Source organism: Gobio gobio, assembly GCF_949357685.1.
Source record: "Gobio gobio genome assembly, chromosome: 6".
In the NCBI taxonomy this organism is placed as follows: Eukaryota; Metazoa; Chordata; class Actinopteri; order Cypriniformes; family Gobionidae; genus Gobio; species Gobio gobio.
The window spans coordinates 32667771-32684476 of record NC_137102.1 but is presented as its reverse complement, the minus strand read 5'-3'; the positions used below and the strand labels follow the sequence as shown (position 1 = coordinate 32684476).

Here is a 16706-nt window from a genome sequence, read left to right as displayed (position 1 = left end):
CCCGATTCAGAGGATGTCTGGATGTCAGGGATCATCGATAAGTACAGAGCAAGGCCTCAAACCCGAGAGTTTGAAATGATGTGTCTGGCAGATTTTGCTTCGGAATGTCGCATCGTGTACGGTCAGCAAACTAAAGGAAAGAATGTTCACCGGCTGCTCAACGGTATGGGATTTTTCCAAAAAAGAACCGTCGGTAAGGCTGCGGTTATACGGTACGCGCGCTTTTCGAAAGAAAAACAAGCGGAAAAATTTTACGGTAAGCTACTTAAACTTTATTTGCCCCATCGTTCCAACGAACAGCTAAAACCTCATAGATTTCCAACTTATGAGCAGTTTTACAGTAGTGCATCTGTGGAGCTTCCGACGCACCCGGGTTTCCTGATGCCTGTTCGTGCCATAGTGCAAACACAAAGAAAAGTTTGAGAAGCACAGCGACAAAGTGGAGAAGGCATTCGATCAGCTGCAACAGCAAGGACCGCATGAGAACGCGTGGACCGCTTTTGCACCTGAAATCGAAGTTGATCGCTTGGAGTGTATTGCGGAACGAGAAGACATCGATCCTGATGACGAGAATGTTGTACAAGACGATGTTCCAGAATACCAAATTCTTGAACACGGAGATGGAGTTGTACCACGAGTAGAGGAACCCCAGATGAGTGTTGAATTTGCTAGGAAGTTGTTTCGAAGTCTCAACGAGACGCAGGCAGCCATATTCTACACTGTCTGCCAGTGGTGTCAGAAGCGTGTGTGGGGGCATAATCCAGAACCGTTTTACTACTTCGTAACAGGTGGTGCTGGTTGTGGCAAATCTCACGTCATCAAGTGCATCTACACGGAAGCGACGAAAATTCTACGTCAACTGCCTCGACTCCGAGAGGAAGGGGATCTCTCCGTGCCCACGGTGCTCTTGAGTGCATTTACTGGAACGGCAGCGTTCAATATTTCCGGTAAAACACTGCATTCCATCTTAAAACTTCCAAGGAACCTGAAGCCGCCGTATCAAGGACTTGGAAATGCTCTAGATGAGCTAGGCTACGCGACGTCGAAATTCTGATCATTGATGAAGTCTCCATGATTTCGAAGCATCTTTTTGCCTACATAAATTGGAGATTTCAGCAAATCAAAGGCAGCAAGAAACCTTTCGGTGGAATCTCTGTACTCGCAGTGGGGGACTTTTACCAACTACCACCTCTGGGTAAAGCCAAACCCCTGTGTGTGTATGAAGAGGATGTTTTGGACTTCTGGAAAGACCATTTCCAAATGATTTCCCTCTCAGAGATTATGCGTCAGAAAGAGGACCTTGCTTTTGCCCAACTTCTAAACCGGCTACGCGTTAAGCAGAAATCCGACGATCTTCGAGATGACGATAGAGCGCTGTTACTTCAGGCCGTGAAGAACCCCGAAGACTGCCCGTGTAATGCACTGCACATATTTGCCACCAACAAGGAAGTCCACAGACACAACACCCAAACGATCCACGCTCTTCACATTGACATCGTAACCATCGATGCCGAAGATTACCGGAAAGACCCAAGGACGGGAGTGATGAAGAAACAGAACAAGCCTGTCGTCGTAAAAAAGGACGACTTGCTCGACACCATTAAAATTGCGTTGGGAGTGCGCATAATGGTGACCAGGAACCTGGACGTTGAAGACGGAATCGTGAACGGATGTTTTGGGAAGATTTCCAATATTGTCCATAAGACAAAAGATGGAATCGACTCACTGGACAATGCCCAAGCAGGCAAGAATCACCGCAGAAGAGTGCAAGGTGAAGAAGACGACTTGGTCTACATCGAAAGATCAGAAGAAAGTCTGAGGAAAGGAGCAGTTCGTCGACAGTTCCCCATCAAGTTGGCCTACGCCTGCACGGCTCACAAAGTTCAGGGCATGACCATGCAGGATGCCGTAGTGTCACTGAACACGATTTTTGAGCCGGGAATGGCCTACGTCGCCCTCAGCAGGACGACCTCGCTCCGTGGACTACACATCACGGACTTCAGCGAAAAGAAGATTTATGCAGATTCTGCAATCACAGCCTCGTTGCGGAATATGACGAGAGCGTCGTTTGTAGGAATTATGCCGCTTCTGCAGAAGACGAGGGAAACCGACGTGGATCAGCACTTCACAATCATCCACCACAACACCGAAGGACTGTCGTCGCACATTGAGGACATCAGAAGCCATCACGAACTGCTTTTGTCGGATATTCTTTGCCTGACGGAAACTCACCTGACCGGATCGTCCATTTCACCCCATCTCCAATTGCAAGGATACAACGCATTTATGCGCAATAGGCACGCGTCGTATTCAACTCGCCAAGACATTGCAAAGAAAGATGGAGGTGGCGTCGTCATATTTTGTAAAGAGCATATTTCAGCTCAGCCTCGGCAATTCATTCAAAATGTGACCGATCTGGAGTTTGTCGTCATCAAAGTGGATAGTCCCATCCAAATGACAATCGCTGCCGTGTACAGGCCACTGCACTACGCTTTGGAAGACTTCCTGAAGAATGTGAAGAGTCTGTTGGATTATTTGGAGATAGCGGACGAACATCCCGTCATTGTCTGTGGCGACTTTAACGAGGACCTCCTAGGCACGAGGAACAAAGCTGTTCTGGATTTATTTCAGTCGAAAGGATACACGCAACTGATCACCACCGCAAGAACTACATTTACATTTACATTTATGCATTTGGCAGACGCTTTTATCCAAAGCGACTTACAGTGCCCTTATTACAGTGGCCTTATTACAGGGACAATCCCCCTGGAGCAACATGGAGTAAAGTGCCTTGCTCAAGGACACACTGGTGGTGACCGCTGGGATTGAACCAGCAACCTTCTGCATATCAGTTCCATGGTTTAACCCACCGGACCACCATCTCACAACTAAAAAGCACACACTACTGGATCACATCTACATCTCTCATCCGGATTTGTGCCTTCAGGCGGGCGTGTTACATAGTTATCATAGTTATCATAATCCGTTGTACTGTGTTTTGCGTAGATGAGTTTTTGTGGTAGATGGGTATTGCGTTTAGGTAGTATGCCATACGGAACCAATCCATTGGGCCGCTGAATCTGCATTAACGACAACAGTTGGGGGAAGTTGTGCAGGAAGAATTTGGGAACGAAAGCAGTGCTGTCTGCGACCGGATACGAGTGTGCATTATACCATCTAAAGCTAAGTGTTTAAAGATCTTGCTTCAGTCACTGTACTACTGCACACCATAACCACCAAAGGAAAATGTTAAATCTTAATCTAATTTTGATTTTGATGTTTTTCAGCAGCCGACCAGTTGAAGTCAGAATGTCTGAGAAGATGATGACAAGCTGGACACCAGCGTGTGTGCGCATTTCTTTCTGTAAGTTGTGAGTTTACTTGTATTTTAGTTTATTAGTACTTGTGTTTTCATTATATTCAATATTCATTTATCCATTTCATGCCCAGAGGACGTGACCAAATGTGTATGCTGTTGAGGACAATGCTAAAGACGGAAGAAGCAGAGGTAGAAGCACAGGGGTAAAGTATGTCAATACTACTGGTAAGTGTTTCAGTGCATTTTATTTAGTTAGATTTTAAGGAATAACAATGCTAATATAAATGAAAAAATATATATAATGTGCAATACTAAACAGTTTTTTTCTCCTTGTGTGCATGTGAGTGTGTATGTGTTTGTTATAGATTGTGTGCATGTGTGTGTGCATGTGTGTGAGTGTGAGTGTGTTACAGGGTATCCGCGGGGCATTAAAAAGCATAAAAAGTAATTAAATGGATTTTGCTAAAATTAAGGCCTTAAATGGCATTAAAAAGCATTGAATTTTATTCTTACAGGCATTAATTTTTTTTAGATAATCAGTTTATATTGAATATAGCCTTCATAAGAAAGCGCAATGTGATGAATATACTTATTAACCTGATCTAGCTTCCGAAACCCCCGCTACTGCCGCACGAGCGCAAGATCTTGCTTTCTTGCCACTGCGCAGGCGCACCTCTCTCTGCGTCTGCTGTTCAGTGATTGGCTGAGAGGAGCAGCGCATTCAGTTGAGGCTGTGCGCTCTGCCAGAGAACAAAAAAAACTAGAGCTGCGTCGAAATCTAATAGTTCTCTACTATATAGTGCGAAAAACAGTACGCCAACAGAGTAGTACGTCCGAATTCATAGTATTCGAAAAACAGTCGGCGAAAAGTACCCGGATGACCTACTACTTCCGGTGAGATTCTGAAGTGTGCATACGATGGACACTTTACTATTCCATGAGGCCACGGAAGACGATTTATGAATGGAGGTGAAGGGACGCAACTGACGCTGGTAGGTCACATGATCATGACAACATGGCGGATATAGTACGTCCGGATTACATTCATACTACTACATTCATTCATACTATATAGAACATACTTTTTTAACGGTCGCGAAGTTCGTTCAAATTCAAATGTAGTACCTAACGTTACTCACCTAGATTTCGGACGCAGCCTAGTGGTGTGGGTTACGTGACAGCATCATGAGCACAGACAGTGCGCCAGAATCACATTCTCTTTCGCTCATTAACAAACAATAGCACACAGAATTATGCCTAAATGTACGTTTTGTCAAGTATCCTCATAAGAACAGTTTTAAATGAGTTAAATAACGTCTTAAATTAACTTTGAACAAATATTTAAAATATACTGTCTTTATTTTTTCTACATTCATTTGGTGATTTACTGTGGAATTATTACATTATACAATATATTAAAAACATGTTTTAGACAGAAAAATGTGTGAATAATCTAGTTAATTTTTTTAATCGTTTGACAGAAAGTTTACATTAAAATATATTATGCATACCTACTATCTATCTACCTTTTGTATTTATTGCTTTGCATATTGTATGTTAAGGGATGACGGACTGATAAGCAGACATGCTATTTATGACTCGATGTAACTTTTGATAACTTTGCGGTAAAAGTGGCTATTGATTTGGCCCTATCAGTGTGGCTCTCCTGAAAAAAATAGCTGTTGAGGCTTGTGCATCATCTCGAGGAGAAATGGACACATGAGTGACGCACACACATTAAGAAACTCAGTTAAACATACTGCGGTAAAAATTCAAAATGTGGAGTTTTTATAACTTGATACAGTTAAGCGAAATCACACGACCAAGAATGCTGTTTTCCTAAGCAGGCTAGCATCTCAATTAAAAACGTGATTTCATACAACAGTCCAGTTAACAAGTAGTTAATATTAAGTCCCTTACATTTTAGAAGGAACATTGTTTGAAATTATTTTCACTGCTAAAATAGAACAAAAACAGTCAAAGATCACAGCAGAACCATAGCGTAGCAACCCTGAATCCCAATGTTCATACTATCCGCCCTGTATAGTATTGAATATTACTAATGTCTTTAGGATGGATAGAATGCACATTGAGACGCAGGCTCAGCCTTGATTTCGTTACTGAATGATTCAGTGTTTTGACGAATCGGTTGAGTCAAAGATTCAATGACTCATTCATAAACACCTGCCTCATTCTTGAATGAATCAGCCATTGGAACGAATCGTTTGAATGAATGACTCACTTAAGACAGTTACTTGACGCCATCTACTGGTGGTTTACTTTTAATTTCTTAACATTTCTTACAATCCCATAAAATTATTTAATGCCGTTTTAATTTTTTTTATTGTAAATTTGTAAATGATTTAGTTTGATTGATAACAGACACAAATCTATCACACATATGCAGATTCAAGTATGTCAAAGCTCCAATATTCTGAAAGGATATTGCTTTAGAAATTTGACACCACAAAAAATCCTTCTTTTTTTTCTGGACAAGCAACTGTTTTACTCGTACAAGTGAATGACAAGGCTTAATGTCGAGCCCTGTATGTAGTATTAATGGGCCGCGTTTCAGTCAATATTTTATATTGTCTGACAACAAAAACAGAAAAATATATAGATGAAACAATTTTATTGGGAATTTGGCTGTATTAAAATATATAATGGGAGCATAAATGGTAGCAGCAGAGAAGCAAACAAATCTAAAGGGCTGACACTTGGCAGAATGTGAATGCAAATATTCTAATTGCCGTATGACGTCATCTATCGACATTTAGCGGCATATATATGGCATTAAAATTTTAAAAAATTGGCATTAAAAATGCATTAAAAAGCATTAAATTAGATTTGATGAAACCTGCAGAAACCCTGGTGTTAGATAAAGAATGAATGGAGAGTGAATGTTCCTTTCCAAGGATTGCCACCTTGTCGTTTGGTGGAAAGGCTTGCGTGTTCCAGTGATCCCTAACGGCCGTTTCACACTGCAAGCGTGAGCAGTGCATGAGCTTCACGTCAGCGTAACTACACCGTCACTGCAGCGGCAGACGCGCGAGAGTATTCACACTGGAAGCGTTTGTACAGCGTCACAGCAGCGGCTCCAACGCTACATATAAATTATCACTTATATCATATGAGTATTTATTTCCAAACGCGCACTCGATCGGGTTGGCTTTTGGTAGTGCTAGAGGCTACCTTTCTGTGTTACATAATAAACTAAAAGAAAGTATATATATATATATATATATATATATATATATATATATATATATATATATATATTTGGCTAACTTACTTACTTAACATGTTTATTATGTGCAGTTTGAGCACTTTTTGTGTGAAATCATATTTATTTTGTCCATCAAAAGTGATTTCTCTTTGGGGTTAGAAATAAAATAAATATATGCGACTCTCCTGCTTTATACTCACGCGCCTCTAATTGCTTAACATGCACACCGGAAAAAATACACACTGCTCATGCGCCGCTCACGCTTGCGGTGTGAAACGGCCATAAGAGTAAGCCACTCTGTAGCTTTTTGCTCCAGTTTGGCTTACTTAAGGGTATTGGATCCAGACTAAGTGCAATCCAAATGGCCATTAATTAAATAAAAAAACATTTTAAACATAATTACTTGGTTTTGTCTTTCTTCATCATTTTCTATTCAAATATTGTGTGGCTGTTACATGCAAAATGATCAATTTCTCTCAGGCATACTTGTAGATTTCATCAGCGTCTGTGACATGGAATGTTTGTGATAAATTGGCAAAGTAATGAAATTGAAATTAAGTTACCAAAGTCATGTTTAATGTTTATCATCCTTGCATCAGTCCTCCGACTCTTCATGTAAGTGAATAAATAGGCTACATATATCCACTATGTAAATGTATGCTCCCAAATGGGATGGTGGTAGAAATTATGTTCAGGGGTTCTTGGTTTGAATCTGCCGCTGTATAGTAGTTTTCCTCATCAAAACTAATTTCCCCACCACAATGGCACATTAAGAATACATTGTGAACTTCTGAGATCCAGGTATATTGACAGATGTTACTTTAAATGGCTTTATATGTACTTGTCCACAACATGTCATATATATATATATACACACACACACACACACACAGACCACAACATGTCTGCATCATTATTTTCCAAACTAATTTAAAAACACATCCAATAAGATGTTCACTGCACAATAAAACATGTGATTGGCTGCTGTAATGTTGTTGAAATGTATAGCGTTAAAAAAAATATATACATTTACATTTCCAAACATTCCTTTTGCCATCAAATAATCCATTGAGATTAATAGTATAAATTGTCATCCTGGTTGATGCATCTAATGTGCAGTTGTTTTTTTAATTCCTATTGGCGCCTGTCAAACTTCTAACATCTTCAATAGAGTAGTGAGGAGCACATTAGACCCTGGTGAGTGTTGTTCTGATGCTACAGACCCGGATTGAATCAACCTTTTACAGAGATCGTTTGTCACCCATTTGCATCACACATCTCATTGGAAAGGTATTTATTTGTAATAAAAATTATGACAATTAACACAAATAACATTTTTTGGGGAAATAAAGTGCCTATAATGAAAAGTTTATGGACTCAGGAAGATCATTCACTGTTCACATGTCACTAATAGTCACTGTCTCTTGGTGACTTGAGTCCGTAAATAAACTCTCCCAGAGAAACTTTCTATATGTGAAACATGAAGCTAAAAATATGCAGTTACGATGGAATATGATTTGTGTGTGATTTTCATGCATTGGGGTATTTCACAGCAATAAAGGATGTTTACATGCTAAGCAAGTGTTGTGATTGGCTGCTGTAATGTTGCTGAAATTTGTGTCATTAGAAAATACCAGTTTACATTTCCAAACATTCCTTTTGTCATAAATTGCAATAATCAACTGAGATAACTTGTGTCATGCAATGAAGACAATGTGCAGGTGCTTTTTTTTATATACCTTTTAGCGCCAGTATTACATATGTTTTCAGTGGCGTATTCAGGAGCGCAATAAACTTTAGGGAACTTTGTTTTGACATGATTGGACTGGTTCGAATCCACCTTTTACAGAGATCGCTTTTCTCCATTTTCTCATAATAAATTTCATTGGAAAAGTATTTACTTTCAATAAAAATGATGCCAATGACAATTAACACATATTACAAATTTCTAAAAGTGGAATTAAAGTGCCTAAAATTAAAAGTTTATGGAATCCATAAACTTCCATTGAAAATTCTACAATATTATAGAAACAAAGATTTCGTTTATTTTAGACTCAGACTGGCCAATAGTCTTCAAATATCAAACCATACACTGTATAGCCACACCCTAGTAACCATTTACAGTACCTTAGCAACCGTACAAACACATGAATAAGCCATATCTCAGCCCCAGAACATCTTACAGACATGTTGCTTTGCTTTTTTGCATCCCAGTAGCATCCGAGAGGATTTTTTTGCCACTGCAAGCACCACTCACATTTTCTTCAGGAAATGTACATTCTAGTTAAGTTGGCTTGGAAGAGCCAACTTACTGATATTGTACTTAAACTTATTATTATTATTCTTAGACTAAAAAACGAATTGCTACTCCTCCTAGACTGTTCAAGCTACATCCACCAAACTCGGCTCAGACCTTCAGACTAGTCTGACTCGGGTTGCTTTATCTTTTTAGACTGATCCGACTTACGGTTATCCTAAAAATGCTGATTAAAACTTGAAAAAACTCCCATAGACTTTCATTGACGGAATGTTCAGATTTTCAAACTGTCCAACTGTCAAAAATTCAAATCTAAACACTGAAGCCCAGACTCACTCCAACTGACATTCTATGAAATACATCTGAGTCATAGAGACTCATTAAACTTTCTTTCTATCTATCTATCTATCTATCTATCTATCTATCTATCTATCTATCTATCTATCTATCTATCTATCTATCTATCTATCTATCTATCTATCTATCTATCTATCTATCTATCTATCTATCTATCTATCTATCTATCTATCTATCTATCTATCTATCTATCTATCTATCTATCTATCTAAACTACTAAAACTCAAACTATTTCAAACTTTTTATTTCAAACTTTTCAAACTATTTCAAACTTTCTGGTCTATCTATCTATCTATCTATCTATCTATCTATCTATCTATCTATCTATCTATCTATCTATCTATCTATCTATCTATTTATCTATCTATCTATCTATCTATCTATCTATCTATCTATCTATCTATCTATCTATCTATCTATCTATCTATCTATCTATCTATTTATCTATCTATCTATCTATCTATCTATCTATCTATCTATCTATCTATCTATCTATCTATCTATCTATCTATCTATCTATCTATCTATCTATCATCTGACTATTTCTATCTATCTATCTATCTATCTATCTATCTATCTATCTATCTATCTATCTATCTATCTATCTATCTATCTATCTATCTATCTATCTATCTATCTATCTATCTATCTATCTATCTATCTATCTATCTATCTATCTATCTATCTATCTATCTAAACTACTAAAACTCAAACTATTTCAAACTTTTTATTTCAAACTTTTCAAACTATTTCAAACTTTCTGGTCTATCTATCTATCTATCTATCTATCTATCTATCTATCTATCTATCTATCTATCTATCTATCTATCTATCTATCTATCTATCTATCTATCTATCTATCTATCTATCTATCTATCTATCTATCTATCTATCTATCTATCTATCTATCTATCTATCTATCATACTAGAGCGGGGTAAACTGGGGCAAATCATACTAGAACGGGGTAAACTGGGGCAAATCATACTAGAGCGGGGTAAACTGGGGTAAATCATACTAGAGCGGGGTAAACTGGGGCAAATCATACTAGAGCGGGGTAAACTGGGGTAAATCATACTAGAGCGGGGTAAACTGGGGTAAATCATACTAGACCGGGGTAAACTGGGGCAAATCATACTAGAGCGGGGTAAACTGGGGCAAATCATACTAGAGCGGGGTAAACTGGGGCAAATCATACTAGCGCGGGGTAAACTGGGGTAAATCATACTAGAGCGGGGTAAACTGGGGCAAATCATACTAGCATGGGGTAAACTGGGTAAAATCATACTAGAGCGGGGTAAACTGGGGCAAATCATACTAGCACGGGGTAAACTGGGGCAAATCATACTAGAACAGGGTAAACTGGGGTAAAACATACTAGCGCGGGGTAAATTGGGGTAAATCATACTAGCACGGGGTAAACTGGGGTAAATCATACTAGAACGGGGTAAACTGGGGTAAATCATACTAGCACGGGCTAAACGGGGTAAACTGGGGTAAATTATACTAGAATCAATCACCCCGAGTACCCTAGCAACTGCTTAGAAACACCATAGCGACCACACCAAGTACCCTAGCAACCACATTACAAGACCTATCTGACTATTTCTTTCTTTCTTTCTATCTATCTGTCTATCTGTCTATCTATCTATCTATCTATCTATCTATCTATCTATCTATCTATCTATCTATCTATCTATCTATCTATCTATCTATCTATCTATCTATCTATCTATCTATCTATCTATCTATCTAAACTACTAACTAAAACTCAAACTATTTCAAACTTTAAACTTTTCAAACTATTTCAAACTATTTATTTCAAACTTTTCAAACTATTTCAAACTTTCTGGTCTAGCTTTTCCAAGCCAACTTAAAGTTTGTCTCGACGAACTTTTTTATCTAGTTATTTAATTAAAATTGTACTTCCGTCGTGTACTGGAACGTCACTGCGAGACGTCATCACAGCGCCACAACTTCCTGTTTTCGTTCCACATACTCCTGAGTGAATAATGGCTGAATTAAACAGACAGCTCCAGGAGTATTTGGCTCAGTCTAAAAGCGGCGCGAAGACGATATCACAGTCCAGTTCCAGCACAACCATTGACATTAATGAGGCCGCTTCGGTGCCAGAGTGCTGGTTCGGCCGGTGGTCGAGTCCGTTCTCAGGGCCCAGCAGCCGCGGACCGTCATCAGGCCAAGGATCGAGCAGCGGCTTCTCATGGCCGTGGTCATCAGAACCGGATCCATGTTTGCCGGGCTTGAGTCGATCCCAGCGGCTGATCGCGTTCGGAACGTGTATTTTCTTCTCTACTTTGTGTTTCGGACTGTCGGCACTTTACGCTCCGTTACTCCTGCTGAAGGCGCGCAAGTTCGCTTTGCTGTGGTCGCTCGGCTCTGTGTTCGCGCTCCTCGGGGCGGCGATCCTCCGCGGACCCAGTAAACTCATCGCGACTCCCACAGCGGGAGGCGCGGTGTATCTGTGCTCTCTGGTGGGCACTCTGTACGCGGCGCTGAGCCTTCACAGCACGCTGTTCACCGCGCTCGGAGCCTGCCTTCAGATCGCTGCTATTGTGGGTTACATCGTGGCTTTGTTGCCGGGTGGGAGTGCCGGGATGAGGTTTGTGGGTGGCATGGCAGCGTCCGCTATTAAACGAACTATGACTGGCAAGACCATGCCTATATGACCACAGACTAGGCAACAGACAATTCTTACCATGGAAACTATTTTTTTTTTTTGGAGTGACTGGTATGGTACAGCCGTGTTTAATTGTGAAACTCTGTCTGTATAGAGGAATACAGTGCGAGCAGCCTTCATTCTGTGGATGGGGATATTTTGTAATTTTCATTCTGTCAAGGTCAAGGACCATATGTGCGACCAAGACATAAATTACTACTTTCCTTTTAACGTTTCTGAACTGCTTTTGAAACCTAACTTTATAAATAAACTTGAAGAACAATATTCTGTGTACATCATGCCCTTTTAGGTATGAAGCAAGATAAGCCATTGATTTAAGGACAGGTCACTTTTGTATCCCATACAATGGTCGAAACTGTATAGTAGTGGTTCTCTATCCTTGCACACACGTCTCCCATGATTGGTCAGGGTTCCTCAAATCCAGTCTTAGAGGGCCACTGCCCTGCAGAGTTCAGTTCCAATCCTAATCAAACACAACTGAAAATGAGCTAATCAAGCGCTGAATCTGAAATCGCCCCCTATACCCTCAAATAGGGCATTATTTGAAGGGACAGCCATTTGTAGTGGTGACCGAAACCATAGAGGACGTTATCGAGTAGGCTACACATTCAATCCCACAGTGCACCACAATAATGAGTGTACAGCCTATGTACATTCAACAGCTGTCCAAATTCACTCGTTTTCATTCACTCCTTCAAGTGAACTGTATTAGTGGACTAACAATGAAGTGAGGGTTTAGGGGGGCGATTTTGGATTCAGCCAAGGTATGATTGCTTGAATTCCTTTTTAAATGACTGGATTTTGCTTATGAAATTTCACCGGGGCAATGGTAAATGTGACAGCACCTTAAGAACCACTAATATAATTTCCCTCCATTTGGAAAAGAAAACGATTCTATAAAACATACTGAAATGTGATTATGAAGCTTTAAGTGGTGCGGGCACATTTACCACTGCTCTCTGAAATCCTGTAATTTCAAAAAGTAATCCGCACACTCAAGTTTAAGTGATGCTGATTTCACTTGTGATAAAGCTGTGAAAGCTAATTGGGTTGAAAGTGACTTCTGTGTGTGCAGTTTCTCATTCATCACTACACTATTGACAATTAACCTTTTTTGGCAAGTAATGTGTCAGTCAATGATGAAGGCAAAAAAAAGCATGTCGGACATTAAACAATCACAAATCACAGAACAGTGTGGTTGAGATCTTTGTTTGGATGCTCTCACAGTGCATTATATTGTATAAAACACTTTGTATTTTCATGATGGCTCTCCAGACATCGTAATGTCTACAATCATTGTAATGGTTTCCTTTTTAAACTTGCAAGACATAGTCATTCTATTTGATTTGATTAATATTCACGAGCAGTAGTTCTCTGGTCAAGTCGTATATCAGTGTGAGCAGGGCTACCCGACGTGATGCAGCAAAAATAGAACCCAAATAGAATTTTCGACTGAAAAAGTGTGGTGTTGTTGTAACCAAGCACGAAACAAAAAGATTCCAGGGGCCTATACCATGAAGCCAGTTTAGCTGGCTAGCCAGATATGTTTAGGATTAGTTTGTGCCAATCCTGGGTTTTAGGTACCATTAAAGTGGTTTGCCTTTTAGCAGTGTTCATCTCCATAGTAACTTATTCTCCACGGCTAACCTGCTCCAGGGCAGGTTATGTTCTGGATAAGAGATCTCAAACTGAAATTGCTGTGGACACACCTCTGATGCAATAAAGTCACTCCCCCTTTTTCTACTCCAAATTAAAGGTTACTACATAGCAAATGGTTTTTAAAGACTAAAGCGTCTGGCTTTTAACCATGCTTATTTATAATAATAATAATTTTGAATGATTTAGATATCGTTTATGTAATTATTATACCCATAATCAATTACACATGTATCATTCTGGTTAATCAATCATTTATAGGCACTTTGTTAAAATTAATATAAATAGCCTATATAAAAGGTCATACAAATAAGCTTTAAAATCAATAAATAAAGCTATAAAAATTACTACATGTGAGCTTAAATGTTAAAATCTCTCTATATATATCAACTAAACTATAACTTTTACTTGCGTTGACGTATAAGATTTCTCTTTAAGTTGTCCTCTTTCATAGACAGCTCTTTTCTTCTTGCTGTGTAAATTTGATTAAATTCTTAATATTTTTCAATCGTGTAATATTCTGCAGAAGAGAGAAATTAATCTCACTGCTTCTCTCGTGAGAAGTTTCACTGATCCACAGCATGTGATTGGCTGTTCACTACTGATGTCACAGCTAAACTCCTAAACTCAGGATCAAAGCCCGAGTTGACAGAGAAAGCTGATGATCAGCATCATGGGACCAGCAAAGCCTAAATAGATTGGTTTGGTTTTGTCAACTCGAAACTAATCCTGTAACCCTGAGTTTGTTAAACTACCATCATGGTACAGGCCCCTGGATGACTAACAAAACTGCCAATCAAAACAGTTTTCCCTGTTTGCGCACCTGCAACACACTGCAAATGAAGAATTTACGACTTCCATGATGCTTCGCCAGATAACATGGTTTAAATTTTTTCATGAAAGAGTTGTGTGGGCAGATCTACACAACACACAATAAAACCCCAAAATTTTAGGACAAAAACTATAAAAGAGATAGCTTGAGAGATTTATTGTTGCTTTATCAGGTCAAAGCAGGACTGCTCTGTTCTCCTTGTGTTCTCCCTTCCTGCCAAGTTTGATTGAACTCTAAACAACACACCTGAATCAATCAAGGCGTTGGAGGTCATTTAAACAAATACATGCATGTAAAGGTGGATTGAAACTAACGAAGTCTAATGCTAGACTTGTTTTGCTCCACTGACTTCCAATCATACCCATGCAATTGTGGGAGACTGGAAATGCAAGCTCAGGCTTTTTAAAGTTTTGTGAACTGACTTGCAAATTCACACAGAGAAGACGTGACCAACAGAGGATCTCAGTCTTGTGTAACTATGCTTGTAGGGAACATCGATCTCCAGAAGCTGGACTGACATTCCTAAGACTTCATATCAGTGTAATAAAACCACAAAGGAGTGGGTGAAACCAAAGTAATGACAAGAGCAGAGAGAGTTTACATAAATTTTGCACATTCTATTATAGTTTCATACAAAAAAAGGACAAAACAATATGACAATTTTGTGACAAACTGTACACATAGGAACAAAGTCTGCAGCTTCGTCTCTCAGAGTAGCCTGGTAATGTTACAGAAAGATTATCTCCATTATTTTACATAAAAATGAAATTAAATAAACAGCGCAGAGTCACTGGGGGAACGAAACATTCAAAAGACCAGTTTTCTGTAGTAATAGACAGTCCTCAAGATGATGCCTAGAGGCCTTTACCTAGATTGACTTGCATTTGCTAACTGACAGAATCTGACTGAGGAATTCAATGGTGCACAATGTGTTTTGTGTTTTATACATCAGAATAATTTAGGCCAAAAGAAGAAAAGACACAGGGGGCTCAGGTGCCGGTACAAATTCAGTTGCCATTGACAAGTGAATCACAAAGCAGGTCTGCTGCTCAGTGCAGGGAAGGATGTCTCTTAAGCATCTACAGAGAGTTGTACCATGCATCACAAAGATTCTTGGACCAGAAACAGAAGTCCATTACAAGAGATGTTTCTTGTCACACCATGATGTGCCCCTAATTATTACTCTCACCATTGACGTAAGATTAGAACAAATCCCACGCATCACGAGTACACCAAGCAGGTGGCAAGAGGCATCATAAGCCAAACATTTGGCCATGGATAACTGGTACCCACCACCTTCTGTCTAATACATCATAGAGAAAAGGCTAAGCCTTTGCCACCAATTAGGGTTCCACGATGATTTATACTGAAGTGCTTCCAGACATCTGTCCAAGCCTGCATAATTGTTCAGACCCTCAAGGAAGATGATATTTTTGCCATGTGTGGTCCTTTGTTGTCCCCTGTCCTTATTGTGGTTTTGCCTCCTTGTGCCCAGAGAGACAGGCGTGACCATTACTACCGCCCGCGACCTCCTCTCATAACACCGCGTGGAGCCCCTCGTCTGACATTTGGACCCACATTGGGACCAGGACCACCTGGGTTAGGCGGCCCACCACGGCCCCAACCCCCTCGTCCTCCCCGTGTTGGAGGCCCATACCCACCTTCATCTCTTGGTGACGGTCGACCTGTAATGAATTGGATAATATTAGTATGCAGAATGCCATATTATGCATTTTACATTAAAACAAATCATTAGCTATATTTCCATAATTTTTGTTATGCGCATTTTGAAGTATCAGATCAGAAACGAGTGATGGAAACGCCAAATTTAGCACAAAAAAATCCCTTAATTCACAAAAAAGTTTACACGCTCGCTTGAGGTAGTTTTTGACTTGTGCAAAAAAGAGTTATAATGCAAATAATGGGAGATGGAAACGCATTTGCTGAATAAATTCTGATTCAAACCCACGTGAGGGCTGTTTATAGGGAATCGGATCATTTGGCTCAGCTCAGTAATAACAGCTGGCTCTTTCAGCTCCCAAACGCCTCTTCATTTAGTACCACTTCTGGCTCTTTAAACAGTCAAATTTAGTAATCTTTGGCATGTGATTGATATGGATGCACATGTTTCACTTAAAGGACAACTCCGGTGAAAAATGAACCTAGGGGTAATTAACACACGGTTACCAAGTAGATCGTTCTCTGGGATGCGTTTTCATGAAAATCTAATGTAAAGAGTTTTATCTCTAAAAACAGATTAGTTTATAACGCTAGTATATGGGGCACATATTAAGTCAAATTAAATCGCTAGTTAATACCACTAACAAGGCTCAAAATAGCCTCACACTAACACGGTAGCATAA

General features: G+C 39.6%; 2 protein-coding genes across 5 annotated transcripts in view; one reads left to right on the top strand and one right to left on the bottom strand.

Annotated features, from left to right (window-relative positions):
- The first annotated feature begins 11050 nt into the window (after positions 1-11050).
- Positions 11051-12696, top strand: sft2d3 (SFT2 domain containing 3). Its single transcript, XM_079820034.1, has one exon. The coding sequence runs from the start codon at positions 11170-11172 to the stop codon at positions 11842-11844; it is 675 nt and encodes a 224-aa protein (XP_079676160.1). The 5' UTR covers positions 11051-11169; the 3' UTR covers positions 11845-12696.
- Positions 12697-14474: 1778 nt separating this feature from the next.
- The window catches only part of wdr33 (WD repeat domain 33), a 50772-nt gene continuing 48540 nt past the window's right edge, over positions 14475-16706 (bottom strand). For all 4 annotated transcript variants that reach the window (XM_079820029.1, XM_079820031.1, XM_079820028.1 and 1 more), the window contains one exon: positions 14475-16028. In XM_079820029.1, the coding sequence (XP_079676155.1) occupies positions 15859-16028 (170 nt within the window). In that variant the 3' untranslated portion in view covers positions 14475-15858. The remainder of the gene's footprint in view (positions 16029-16706) is intronic.

Coding starts and splice junctions, on each gene's coding strand:
- sft2d3 (XM_079820034.1), top strand. CDS start 11,170: ATGGCTGAATTAAACAGACAGCTCCAGGAGTATTTGGCTCAGTCTAAA.